The 14,060-nt window shown below is 45.9% G+C and overlaps 1 protein-coding gene across 7 annotated transcripts in view; it reads left to right on the top strand.

Moving 5' to 3' along the window:
- Positions 1-14,060, top strand: part of kif21b (kinesin family member 21B) — a 69,152-nt gene that overhangs the window by 21,587 nt on the left and 33,505 nt on the right. For 5 of the 7 annotated variants that reach the window (XM_005731381.1, XM_005731383.1, XM_005731377.1 and 2 more), the window contains exons 2-20: positions 1,629-1,851; positions 3,220-3,402; positions 4,312-4,461; positions 5,764-5,895; positions 6,208-6,396; positions 6,507-6,622; positions 6,850-7,045; positions 7,853-8,042; positions 8,162-8,225; positions 8,970-9,200; positions 9,921-10,044; positions 10,129-10,267; positions 10,537-10,725; positions 10,813-11,012; positions 11,096-11,203; positions 11,850-12,166; positions 12,599-12,782; positions 13,334-13,537; positions 13,639-13,740. In XM_005731381.1, the coding sequence (XP_005731438.1) occupies positions 1,629-1,851; positions 3,220-3,402; positions 4,312-4,461; positions 5,764-5,895; positions 6,208-6,396; positions 6,507-6,622; positions 6,850-7,045; positions 7,853-8,042; positions 8,162-8,225; positions 8,970-9,200; positions 9,921-10,044; positions 10,129-10,267; positions 10,537-10,725; positions 10,813-11,012; positions 11,096-11,203; positions 11,850-12,166; positions 12,599-12,782; positions 13,334-13,537; positions 13,639-13,740 (3,241 nt within the window). The remainder of the gene's footprint in view (positions 1-1,628; positions 1,852-3,219; positions 3,403-4,311; positions 4,462-5,763; positions 5,896-6,207; positions 6,397-6,506; positions 6,623-6,849; positions 7,046-7,852; positions 8,043-8,161; positions 8,226-8,969; positions 9,201-9,920; positions 10,045-10,128; positions 10,268-10,536; positions 10,726-10,812; positions 11,013-11,095; positions 11,204-11,849; positions 12,167-12,598; positions 12,783-13,333; positions 13,538-13,638; positions 13,741-14,060) is intronic. The other 2 variants (XM_005731379.1, XM_005731378.1) reach the window with 2 other exon arrangements.

Genomic DNA, 14,060 nt, shown 5'->3' on the forward strand with positions numbered 1-14,060 from the left:
AGAAGTAGAAACTCAGTTATGCAGTTATGAATATGTGCTGTAACGATGGTGGGGTTAATTAACTTAAATGTCCTTCTTTCTTTTCACTTCTAATATTAAGGCAGTGCACACAGACTGGATGAAATGAATGTAAAGAAGCAAAAAGAAAGCTTTTCTTCTCTTTTCATGACACAGCTGCAGCTCACACGCGCGTTGTGTTGCCGTGAAATCCATCGTGGGGACCGAGTGGGCTCCACTTCATCTTAATAATTGCTTTAAGCAGCGTTCATTGCGAGATCTGCGGTTTTAGATACATTAACCTTCGGGTCAAGGTCACATCCAGTCATAAAAGGAGCTCGCCTGTCTGCAAGCTGCTTTCAGAGTCGCTCTCTTTGTCATAAGGTTATCTAGGCTAACGTGTGCTGCTGTGGACTTCTTCTAATAGCCTTCATTTCTTCCTGGAAGTCTCTCTGCGGGGCTTCGAGGCCTGAAAGATGGCCAGAAAGCTGCCCCTGTGTGCGCAGAAGTGTAACTCTGTGTGTTAGCGGTGGGTGGGGTGCTCGCTTGAGAGCAATGTGTGAAATGAAGATAGTACAGTAAGGTTGTTTTTGAACTGCATGTGTACAACACTTGTTTCCAGAGTCTTAGTGTGTGTGTGTGTGTGTGTGTGTGGTTTGCGGAGCATCCCGCCGCAGCTGGATGTGGTTGGGGACTTCTCTCGCTTTATACATTATGTGTGTGTCTTTGTTGCTCATCCCATAGGGAGTCTCTTGTGCAGTCTTGGTGTGTGGGGGAGTTGATTTGCATCCCCTAAAGACTGAGTCGGGTGGGGGGACTTAGCATGTGAAGAGGTGGACCTACTGCTCTGATACTGCTGCCTCATGGCTTTTTGCGCAGCTTAAAGTGATTACCTCCCTACTGTGTCCATATTGTACCTCTGAAAGCACAAGATTAACAGGGCGCCTGGAAAATCATCTGTTTTATGTACTTGCATTATGCAAGAGCAACATTTCTGTGTGGTGTTTTCTCACGATTAATCAGCACTGCAGCACTGTCACGTCCTTAAAGGGTCCATCTTAATTAAACAGCGGTCTCGCTTGTCTGGGTTTCTGCTCTTCTGCCGGCAAGGAAGTGAAAATGTTCCTAAACTTAAATACTCGGCCCTCGAGCTGTCAGCGAGTTTGTAAGATGTTCTGGAGCTGCGGCCTTTCAGGCTCATCTAATCATGGATTATTTTGAAGCTGGGATCTCAGGTAAAAGCAATTAGCTGCAGTGAACTACCTGTCAGGAAGGAAAACCCAGCAGAGTCTTTAGATGAAGGATTAACAGCCACTGTGGTGATGGCTTTAAGAGCTTGTATGATGTGCCAACATCAGTGGTCCTGCTCTTAGAACAGTTCACTTTATGCCCACTTTGTGCGCTCTCATATTCTCACTGTTCTTTGTTTCCAGTGCACCGTGTGGGATCAGAATCTCATGCTTTATCTGCACGATGCATTAAAGCATTAAAATCATTCAGGCTCTGCAACAATCAGCGGCCTGTCTTGCTGAGTTGCCTGACAGCCGTCATTTTCCTTTTTTAAATCGATGTAACAGTTTCATAAATGTACTAACGATTTCTCTCTTTGCCTTTCTGTTGTCGTCTCTCAGGATTCGCCCTCAGATGGCCAAAGAGAAGATAGAAGGCTGCCACGTGTGCACGTTGGTCACACCCGGAGAGCCTCAAGTCCTCCTGGGAAAGGACAAGGCCTTCACCTATGACTTTGTGTTCGACATTGACTCAGAGCAGCCCCACATCTACCAGAACTGCGTGTACAAGCTCATCGAGGGCTGCTTCGAGGGCTACAACGCCACCGTGTTCGCTTACGGTCAGGTATGACACGGGTGCTTGGATTCCGTTAAGGAAATCTGAAATAAACTGAGGTGCACGCAGCCAGGTTGTCTTTATGAGCTTTATTTTCCTTCACAAAGGGGTCAAACAGCAGTGCAGGCAGCATGACAGCAGTCTGGATGCTGTCTGACAAAGAGGGAGACTAGAATATTTATAGAGATGAGTTATCTCTCTGCCACGGCCGCAGAATGCCGTTAGAAGACTGTAATAAAAGATAACTCGTACATCAAGATGTTGTGATGCTTCTGAAATATTACACTGAGACTGAATAAGACTATCGAGTCTTCCATTCAGTAAGACCCGAAGCAGGAGAAGCTCAGAAATGTACAATTAAATTAGAGGTGTTTTTTAAATGAATAATTCACAGAGAGTTTGAAGGTCTTTCTTATTTACCTCTTATTTTGTAATTTAGTCACTATTTTATTTAAATATGAAAAAGTAAAATCAAACAAACTATTAGTTTTCCCATTAAGGATTTTATTCAGACATTGGGCATTTTTAGGGAAACATCGGTCGAACTGCAAAGTAAATGTAGCAGGCAAAATGTGTAAGTAATGAGCGGTAGGTTTCAAAGTCCGACACCATGGTAGTCGCCGATTTTCTCTGCATCCTCCTTTACCTTGACGTAGCGCTACCTTGCCCAGTTTGCTATCCCTGTTCCAGGTTCTTTGGTTTGCATAACCAAAGATGTTCGTCCAACCTCAGGACGAGATCCTCTTCTGAGAAGCAGCTGAACGATACTGAGGACTGCTCCAGCAGCCGGCAACCTGGCCTCATGTCACTCAGGGAAAACCTGAGGGAAGGGCCAGGGTAGTGTCGGAGCTTTCAAAATAAGAGCGAGGCAACTGAATCCTAGTGAACTGATCACGGATGCACAAAAAAATAAATAAATCATCACTTAATGGCTTTTATATACCTGACCAACCTGTAAAATAAAGTGTACATGTGGGCAAGACAGACATAAGCTTTACATTTGTCCTTTTTTGATGTGTTACATAAAATATTATTTTGTTTTGTGAGATTCCAAACTAAGGACGAGGCTGGCCACCTTTATGTGTCTGTGCGTCTAGTACTTACAAAAAGACAGAGAAAGACATGTTGCAGTTCATGCGTGGGCTCTGTTACCCTTCACATATAATTAAAGTCCTGGACAGACATGAGATGCATGAATTAAAGGGTCTTTCAAGTCAGAAACGTGCACATGTCTGTACACACACTCGTGCAGCGAGCATAGCCATGCACATTGACTCACGGTTTACTGATTTTAATTAACTACAGTGAATGTGTGTGAAACCTTGTTTCTGTAGATAAACAAGGAATGTGATAAATCACTGGTGAATCATTTTACAGACGGGCTCAGGGAAGACGTACACCATGGGGACGGGTTTCGATGTAAGCCTGAGCCCACAGGAGCAGGGCATAATCCCGCGGGCTGTTCATCAGCTGTTTGAGGGAATCCAGGCCAGGAGGATGCGCGCCCAGGAGGCCGGCGCCCAGCCACCGGACTTTAAAGTCAGCGCCCAGTTCCTGGAGGTAGGCAGCGCTCACATTGTTACTCTATTTGACACTCATACAATGCTGTATTGATATTCCTAAGTGCGCGTGTGCGTTTTTGTGTATGCTGGTCCATATTAACTCCAACCAGATGGGACAAAATGGGGGAGACGACAAGATCAGACCCGCTTCTGTAAACAGGAAGTGACAACCTGAAGACAGATGAGCGTGAATGTCTGCTCGTGCATTGTGGGTCCTGATTAATGCTGTCCATTACCTCTGACATTATTCCTCATCACTGTGCAGGAGAAGATGGATAAGTGCAAGGAATGGGAGGAAGGAGGGACGCTTGCGTAGGAGAAATTAGATAATATACGAGTAATTATTTCCTCTGGGGGCTTCTGGCAGGCAAATGTTTGGGTTTTATTTAGGGGACATTACTACTGCATGTGTGTGTTTGTGTATGTGTGGGGGAGAGAGAGAACTGAACAGCGTAATAATAAATTACAATGTAATAGAAATTCAAATTTCAAAATAAAATCGTTTTCTGTCCATTTTTCTTTTCCTTCTTTTGTCTGCGCTCCTGCTTCTCGCTATTAGTGTCTTTTCTGTGGGCTTTCAGGTCAAAAGGTTATCTTCGTTGATGGTTAACAGATGGGCGAGTGTGTATGTGTGTGTGTGTTTAGCACTAGGTGGGAGCAGCTGAGCTTTCAGCTGACCTCTTTGACCCTTGTCCTCAAAGGTTTCTGAGCTGTCATCACGTTGACCTCTGTGGCTGCAGAGCTGTGTGGAAATACGAAACTAGAAATCGGTTTAACAGAACGGAAATAGTTCAGTTTTAAGAGGCGCGCAATCATTTTCAGCAGAGGGGCTCATCCTTGCACTGAGCGTGTACGAATTGTACGATGTGCGATAGGCCTTAATGTGTGCTTGTTCTGCTCCTTGCAGCTGTACAATGAAGAGATCTTGGACTTGTTCGATGGAACCAGAGATCCAGAGAGTCGCGGTAGGAAGTCCGCCATAAAGATCCACGAGGACGCCAGTGGCAGCATCTACACCACGGGAGTCACTTCCAGATTGGTGCACTCAGAGGACGAGGTGGGTCTGTGAGTGTAGCTAGAGATGTGATTGGTGACGTTATCACATTTTTGCCAACATCTACATCTCAGATCAGAAATGAGAAACAAAATATGTGAGCATAAGGCTATAAGTAGACCGAAACCATCCCAGCATAATACCTCCCACAGCACAGCATAGCAGCCGGATCCCCTTACAGATCAGCATCTATCTGAGTATCAGTATTTACCAACAGTGATTAAACCTTTTAATAATTCCTTCATTAAGTGTATATTTTAAAAATGTTCAGATTATCGTGCAAAATCTTGAACAAAATAACAACTTTTTACACTTCGGTGGTTGATATAACAACTTTAAATGAACCAGAAAGTCCAGAAGACAAGTCTCCCATGACTGTACAGTGACGAGCGATATTACATCGGAAAGTATTCACTGTGAAGACACGAATTAGCTCTGACTGGGGTGAGGGGAAGCATGGGAGTGTGAACTGCCAAGAACCATCTGGTGGTCCGTCTTCATAAACAACAAAGAGGTCAGAGATAACAGCGGAGACTGGGCTCTATTTTGCTGCACCGACCGACGTCAATTTTTAAACCCGTGGGGCTATTTATGTATGAAGTTTAGCTTCCTTCTTGAGAGGCTGGCTTGTTTACGGTCACATATGAGAAATGTGTCACAGCTGACGAGAAAGGAAACCGCAGAGCACTGACAGTGAGGAGGAAGAAGGATACGAAAGGCCCTTTAGGACACGAGGAATCTTTGGTCACAAGATACACAGAAAAAAGGTGTTTGTTTAGGGGAAGAGCTACACTGAAACACTGACTTGGACAAGGCGGTTGTGGTTGTGGTTACTCAGTTTTTTTCTAAAGGTGAGAAAGAGAAAGAATGATGTCAGCAAGTGTTAAAGACGCAGAGAGAAAGAGGAAGAAAGGCTGAATTTGGAGTCGTTTATCTGCATTAAAATCAGACAGCTGAGAGACGGGAGGGTGCTCCTGTGGGAGAGAAGAAGAAAACAGAAAAAAAGAAGAGGAAGACAGGATGGAGGCAGGTTATGATAAAGAGTGAGGGGAGGGCAGCTGAGAGGGCAGGGAAAGGAAAAGTAAAGGTTAATGAAATGCTAGCGCTTAAGCGAGCGGTGATGACAAGAACATCTCTGTGGGAAATGCTGAACTCTGAGAGCGTCTTCCTAAAACAATACGTGATCATACTCATGGGTACTTAAACAGAAACTCAGTCTGCATGCGTAAGTCAGGAGGTTTCTTACTTTCCAATAAAAGTAACCAAATGTCATGTATAATGTGTTTGTGTGTGTGTGTGCTGCAGCTGCTTCAGTGCCTGAAACTCGGCGCTCTGTCCCGCACCACTGCCAGCACTCAGATGAACGCCCAGAGCTCCCGCTCGCACGCCATCTTCACCATCCACCTCTGTCAGATGCGAGTCTGTCAGCAGCAAATGGTGAGTTTGCAATGGGTGGTGGAAAGAAGGAGAGAGACAAAAGAGGTATTTAGAGTTATTACAACTTTGCCATCATCAGGTTATATGAAAACCTGTCAGCTGTTAGCCGGAGGAGACGGAAAACGATAAGCTATTAGGAAACGTGTGACTTTTAGGAAGAGTAAAAAGAAAAGTCACATATGATGACGCGCAGAGAGAGTGGAAGTGAAACATAAATAATTCAGCATCGTTCAGAGTGATTAAATGATTGCTAGTTTAAAGGAAAAAACAGTAACTCAGCAACCTGCTTCCCTGTGTTTGTTGGTTTCTTAGCAGAACGGTGGAGGAGGGCAGAATGGAGAGCTGAACGGTGGTGTGGAGTCTGGCCCGATCTCCCAGCCAGAGTATGAGACACTGATGGCCAAGTTTCACTTCGTGGACCTGGCTGGCTCCGAGAGGCTGAAACGCACAGGCGCTACAGGAGACAGAGCCCGCGAGGGAATCTCTATTAATTGCGGACTTGTAAGTCAGGCAGGGATCGCCAGTGTAAGATTGTAAATCTGTATACAAAAGAAATAACTGTGCATGCTTAGATCACATCTTCTTCTTGTGTGTCTTTGCACCTCTGCTAGCTGGCTCTGGGAAATGTGATCAGTGCTTTAGGCGATCAGACCAAGAAGGGCGGACACGTCCCATACCGAGACTCCAAACTTACCCGACTGCTTCAGGACTCGCTGGGAGGGAACAGGTATAAGCACATACAGACACACACATATGAAGAAGTTGTATTTGTGAGAAAAAGATGTAATATTCAGAAGAATCGACATTTTGGTGACACAAAAGGGAGGTTTTTTTGGAGCTGAAGTGATTGGTCAGTTACTTAATCAGGTTATTTCCACAACAACGTGTAACAACCATGACAACCAAATCGTATGCACATTTACCGACGGCCTCCGTGTTTTCTTTTTCCCTCAGTCGTACGGTCATGATCGCCTGCGTCAGCCCGTCAGACCGGGACTTCATGGAGACGCTGAACACGCTGAAGTACGCCAATCGCGCCCGAAACATCAAGAACAAGGTGATGGTGAACCAAGACAAGACGAGCCAGCAGATCAGCGCCCTGCGCGCCGAGATAGCCCGACTTCAGATGGAGCTGATGGAGTACAAGGCGGTGAGCGATGGGGGGGGGCGGGATGAGCCCAGAGGAAGAGCAATAGGATGTAGCTGCGTGCTGGTGATGTAGTTAGTGAGGGGGTATGTGCGGGGCAAAGATGGATGAAACTGAGAATAGCGTGTAAGCAGAAGAAGACAGAGTAATGGAGTAAGGGAGAATGATATCAGACGCTAAGTAATAAAAGGAGAGGCCGTGCTTGCTGCAGATATATCAAATTAAAGATCATTACTGGAACACACACATCACTTGTCAGCATTTTACAGTGTAATGTAAGGACAAATTGATGTTTCAGCTTGAGTGTAAACTCCACGAAGGATAATATGAGAACTGTGAGGAGAAATGGGGAGAGAAAGACGGGCCACTTTCATCAGTTTTGACCTCTGGGGCCGTAAGAAACAAGTGATCGTTTAGCTCTGTTGTTGCGTTATTACGTGACTAAAAGGGTTACCACACTTACAGGGAAGTGACTGTGCTGAGGGATGGCAAGCTGACCTCGATGTGGTAATAAGGGATGCGATGTGACTTGAGTGTGGAAGTAATGAAGTGGAGTTAATGGCTGCGAGCAGCGGTTAACAGTGACTCTCTGTTGGAAACAACAGGATTTTTTCAGCGTTAATCACTGAAAACGCAACAATACATCGCTGTAGAGCCACGGTCATTGTAAATAACAGCACTCTGTTTGGTTCAGCGTGGCGTATTTGTATGAGCGTAAATTTAGGTTGAGTTTGTTTTTTTTCACGTCTGCCCTTTGACCCTTGGACGCCAAAGCATTTGTTGACCGTGCCAACCGTCTGCTCTGTGCAGGGGAAGCGTGTAGCCTGTGAGGAAGGGTCAGAGGGCTACAGTGACCTGTACCAGGAGAACACCATGTTGCAGAGAGAAAATGACACCCTGCGTCTCAGGGTGAAAGCAATGCAGGAGACCATCGACCACCTCAACTCACGCGTAACGCATCTGCTGGCCAATGAGGTCAGCACTCTGCTCGCCAAGTCAAGTACGTGAGAGATCCTTAATCGGACGAGCTCTGCCTCTGCAATGACGATGTTTGTTTGTTTTTTTAAAATTAACTGCATTTTCCGTGATCTGAGTGCGTTTTTACTTTTCATCATCCAGGCGAGGGCAACGAGGAGATCGGGACTCTAATACAGAACTATATCCGAGAGGTTGAAGAACTCAGGTAAGAGCCTGAGTATCGTTATGTGGTCACTCAAACCAGTAACAGACTAACAGCGATTGGTATTTACTGTGATAACTGTGATATTTTAAGTAGCTGCTTATCCCCAAATCACAATTGTGTCTTTCCTGTAGTTCTGTTTATCCATCTAGATTCTTTGAAGATGCCTCTTTGATTAAATATAAAGGAACTAAATCTTTTCCATGAGCAGCTTTTGTGAACTGAACCGCAGCCTCAGCTTCTCCACAGGCTTTGAGCTGACTATAGTAAGGTGCCTACAGTTAGACTTTTCTGTAGCTGCATCACGTTCTTACACACCTGGAGGGACCCACTTCTTACAGAAACCCACTTAGTTCGGCTGAGTCATTCAGTGTGGTGCAGTTCAGCTTCAGTTCAGTTGTTTCTCCTCTTCTCTCTGCAAGCTGTGAGCGCCCGCTGGGCTGGTCTATTAAAGTCAGCGACGGTACGCTGCAAGTGTGTCACTACAGTTTGGAGCTTAATATGAGAGCGATAGTCAAATTACATACTACATATACGTGTGACATCAATATTTATTTTAACTGTTTTTCACAGCTTTTTGACTTCCCACAGCAGGGAAAAGTGTACTAATTAAGGGGTTTATTGTGGGACACTTATGTGTGATTATCTATTTAGTTTTCCCTTCTGTATTTCTTATTGCTGTAGTAATAAAATTCATGAATGAAACCTCTGTCGCCTCTTTCTGTCCCTCTCTTCCACCTTTGCCAGAACCAAACTTCTCGAGAGCGAGTCCATGAACGAGTCGTTACGGCGACAAGTGGGCCGGCTCTCCTCCCGTTCCCCGTTCCCCACCTCCACTCTCAGCCCCGCCCCCGGTCACCCCCCGGGTTCTTCGCCTGCTCCCATGTCTATGGAGGCGGAGATGACGGACGTGCTACGCCGGGCCAAGCTGGATATCGAGAGACTGAAGAAGAAAGAGAGGAGGCAGAGGAGGATGAGGTGAGGAGCAGAGGACATGTAGACCTCCAAACATTGTTTTATGCAAATATAATATCTAATGGCTCAATTTACGCCTCATATGAACCTCTTCAGATTTTAAAAGCTGGTTTAAAGGGAAGGTGATGGTTGTGAAATATTTCCTGACCATATATTTTCTCCCTTCCTCATTACTTTTCTCTTTAAGCCCCACATCACAAGTAAATTAGGACTTGCGGGCTGCCAGCTTCTGAAAAGAGTTGGTATGCTGCCAATGCTGAGCTGTAACGCTGGCTTGGACACAGAAAGGTCTTAGTCAGTCGGCTACTGGGTCACGAGAGAGAAGAGTACACAGCCTAACAGGCTAATTGAGGCCTAATGGCAGAGAAATGGAGGAAGATGGGAATTTAGAGCTGGGATGGCTGATAAGTTTGTAGAAGAGGGAGCAAAGGAGATAATAAAACTGGCACTAAAACTCAAGAGCTAAAGGGGCAATGATGGTAGACAAGGTGAAGAAGAGTTTGCTTAATGACTTTTGATGGTTGATTTTGCAGTAAGCATATTACTGGCAAGACTCCCAGAGCACAATAAGGGATGTCAGAGTGTGCACGATCTTAGTTACACTCAGGGGAGTGGTTCTGCGCGGCAAAAACCATCTGGTATAGCGCTGAAGGTGAAGTGATTTTTGTGGAGAATCCCATGCCTGACAGTGCCTGGCTTGACACGCGTGCTCTTCTCCTTCAGCCCAGAGTTGGAGAAAGGTCTGAAGAAACGAGTAAAGCTGCACACTCAGGAGAACGGCGAGAACGGGCAGGGCGGGGAGAACGGGCAGAACGGAGAGATCGATTCAGATGAGAATTACACCGAGGTAAGACCCACACGAGTCGGCACTCGCGAGCTTTAAAGTGACCGTAACGAGTCTGATCGTTTGCGCGTTTCTCCGCGTGCGCAGGACATCATGTCTCCACTGCAGGAGGAGAGTGGCTGCGATGACGAGGAGGGGGAGGACGAAGAGGAGGGTAGGGAGGAAGAGGATGACTTTGACAGTGATGAGAGCCTGGTGGATTCGGACTCAGACTCGGATGAGAAAGGTGTGGTCCTGACAGCTGCTGTTACGAAATGACACCACTGTTTTCACTCTTTGTCCCTGTTTATCAGCTGTTCTTTCTGTCAGGACATCATCTGCTGTGAGAGATGATTTACAGTAAAGATAAAGATGTTTTTAGTGTAAAAAGAGCAGAAATGAATTTGCATCTAGATGGAATTTTTTTTTACATATTTCTTAATATACAGTTGTATATGAAACACACACACAAATGGTGCAATTTGGTTTACAACCTCAAAACTCCTCAACCTGCAGCCAACTTCCAGGCGGACCTGGCAGACCTGACCTGCGAGATTGAGATCAAGCAGAAGCTGATAGATGAGCTGGAGAACAGCCAGCGGAGGCTGCTGATGCTAAAGCTGCAGTACGAGGAGAAGCTCATCCTGCTGCAAAACAAGATCAGAGACACGCAGCTGGAGAGAGACCGCGTGCTACAGAACCTCAGTGAGTTTAGTTAAGTTGCTCCGTGAGTGCAAAGTGTCACGCGAGGTGTCGGCTACGGCTCGTTAACGTTGTTACACGGTTGTGCAGTGACCATGGAGAACTACACGGAGGAGAAGGCCAACCGGATCAAGCAGGAGTACGAAAAACGCCTCAAGGAGATGAATCGCGACCTGCTTAAGCTACAGACGGCACAGAAGGAGCACGCACGCCTCCTCAAGAACCAGGGGAGGTACGAACGGGAGCTGAAGAAGCTCCAGGGCGAGGTCAACGAGATGAAGAAGGCCAAGGTAAGAAGGGGCTGATGGAAGTCTGTGTGGAGGAAAGAAGAGAAGGATGCTGTGCGATCACCAGTGTTTTCTGCCATTTTCAGGTGGCGCTGATGAAGCAGATGAAGGAGGAGCAGCAGAGGAGGAGGATGGTAGAGGCGAAGAGAAACCGTGAGATAGCCCAGCTAAAGAAGGAGCAGCGCCGGCAAGAGGTTAGCAGCATATGACCTCTTGTGCGTGCGTTTTATATTTAGCATTGCATATGTGATTTTTCAGGTTAGCAGCAGAATTATTTGGGATTTATTGGGAGATTTAGCACAAGCACAGATATAACATCTATAAAAACGAGGTTAAACTATGTTGCTATCACTGTCATCATGGCAGAACTTTAAGTGTTATCTGCTGTATCCAAAGAATTAAATGTAGGTGAATCTGTATGCACAATGCATATGGATGTAAATGTAGAGTCAGAGCCCCATCTGTAGGCTGGCACACTGAAAACTTGAGTGCTGGATTATGTAAATACTGAACACGTACTTCTGGTATTATTCTGTGTTTTTAAGATTAGTGCATCCTCTGCAAGCATTAACTTCCATCTTTTTTTGGCTTCCCTGGAGAAGAGGGCTCGTTAATGAGCATGAAAAGCCTTTGCGCTGTCATACCGTGGGCAGCATTCATAATCCTTTTATTTCGATTTTCATCTTAAGTCTTAAAATCCCTTCATGATCAACACTTTGCAAACCTGTTGTGTGACGAGTAATCCCATTCAGCTCAGGGATCTCAAAGGCAACTGAAAAGCATTTTCTTTTTAAAAAGTGATGAATATTATAAAAAAGGTTGTGTTTTTTCCCCCATCAGTACCAGATTCGTGCGCTGGAGTCTCAGAAGCGGCAGCAGGAGCTGGTGCTGCGCAGGAAGACTCAGGAGGTGACCGCCCTGCGGCGCCTGGCCAAACCAATGTCAGATCGAGTGGCTGGACGAGTGGCCCGCTGGAACCAGACTCCCCCGGTTACGGACTCTGGAGCTGAGTTATCAGCGAGCACCACGGCGAGCAGCTCTGAGCCCGAGACTGCGAGGACCGTAAGCGGTCTGGTGCGGCAGTGGAACAACAAGAACAGCGTGTACGGATATCTGGGAGAGAGCGAAGGCAGCATGGACGGAACACGCGTCATCGGGTAAGACGACGAGATGCTATGGTACTGTCCTTGGACTGAGCTGAATCAAATTATAATTTAAAAAAAAAAGCTCAGGTAGCACCACCCAGAGTCCAGACGCTGGTGGTGGTGATAAAGATGAGATGGAGGCTTGGATGAAGACACTTGCATGAGGCGGAGATAGGGCGGAGGTGGGTCGCACAGAGGAGTCTGAAAGATGAGCGGTGCAGAGCGGAGGGCGATCGGTTTAAAGAAGGCGGGCAGAAAGATTGAGTTTTATAGTGTCAGGAAGTGATGTAATGATTAGACTAGCAACCCAACACCTGGGGAAGCAGACAGATCAGTCAATACAGATTTTAATATAATACATGACACAACTTTATTGCTGCTTATTGTGAGTCGATGACATTTTATTTATCCAGTATTTGCCACCTGTTTTTGGTCCATCACCAGCAGTAGAAAGAAGTTGCCGCGTAAGCCAGCCGGCCTGGGCAACAGTGGAGCTGCAGGCAGAACCAGCAGCATTTCAAAGTCTGCACGTCAGAAGTGGCAAGCTCTCGAGCGTCGAATCACGGACATCGTCATGCAGAGAATGACCATCGCAAACATGGAAGCCGACATGGATCGCCTTATCAAGGTAGGAATGGCACGCTAGAGCTAAAATGTTGTCACCGGGGTTACGCGTGGTTTGATGGATGTAGTTTCTTTCTACCACGAGACTGACTTAAGGTTTTGGATTATAAATTCTCAAACGTACAGCACATCGCTGTGGTTATTGAAGGGTTGAGAGCAGTTGAGCATCAGGGGTTGCATCAGCAACTTTTTTGACGTTGACTTCTGTAGTCGGTTAACAACTGAAACTGAGTGTGAGGCGCTTCCTTCCTCCTTTCCCTCGCAGATGAAGAAATGTAAAAATGTGGGAGGGAGGGCGGCCTTTTTCACAGATACGGCTTGGCACGCAGCTTTTTGCAGCTGCTGTCTTTGAATCATCGAATTTAAAACTCTGTCAGGTTTTTCTCCGAGTTTAGATGCGTCAGAATGCGTCTGTTCAGTTTGTGCCTCGGATAAACAGAGAAAATTAAGATTCCAAATGTAGAAATGACTTCTGTAGATGTTAAATATAACTATGAATTTTAATTTTTAATATTTTTTTTTGCCGTGTGGTGATTTGTGCTTTTGCTGAGTCAGAAGCGAGAAGAGCTGACGGCCCAACAGGAAGCGCTCTCACATAAGAGAGAGGTGCTGATGGCGGACGGGGAGGGGCCAGAAGCTGAGGACCGCCTCCTTCAGGAAATTAACGAGGATATTGAGGTGCTGAACGCCAATATAGACTACATCAACGACAGCCTGTCTGACTGCCAGGCCACCATTGTACAGATAGAGGAGACCAAGGTATGAAGACGCAAACCCATGCACAGGTATTTAGACCTGCATGCCAGCAATGAGGAGAGTCAGGCCTTTAGTAACATTCATGTTTGTGTGTTTTCCTGCAGGATGAGCTGGACTCAGTGGACACCTCAGTGGTGATCAGTTCATGCTCCTTGTCTGAAGCACGCCACCTGCTGGATCACTTCCTAAAGGCTTCCATAGACAAGGTAAATGATCATACACGGGGATTTTCAAAACCGTCAAGTTTAAAGGAAGAAAAGAACTTCTGTAGGCTTAAATGTGTAGCTTTAAGAAGATTTAAGTAAGTAAGAGTCAGAAGATGTATCACAGCATAATGTTAGAGTCAGGTGTGGATCCATGAAATGATGGTTTCAGTGCCATCTAGTGGTGTTTCTCTGTATCCCACTACATTATTGTGTTGCGTTTCTGGATTGAGAGTAGGGGTGGGTTTTTATAATCGATTCATGGATTAAGATTAGGGCTGAACGATTATGGAAAATAATCTAATTGCGATTTTTTGCCCCAA

The sequence above is a fragment of the Pundamilia nyererei genome, unplaced genomic scaffold (assembly GCF_000239375.1).
Source record: "Pundamilia nyererei isolate P.nyererei 1_Seehausen unplaced genomic scaffold, PunNye1.0 scaffold00042, whole genome shotgun sequence".
Lineage (NCBI taxonomy): Eukaryota > Metazoa > Chordata > Actinopteri > Cichliformes > Cichlidae > Pundamilia > Pundamilia nyererei.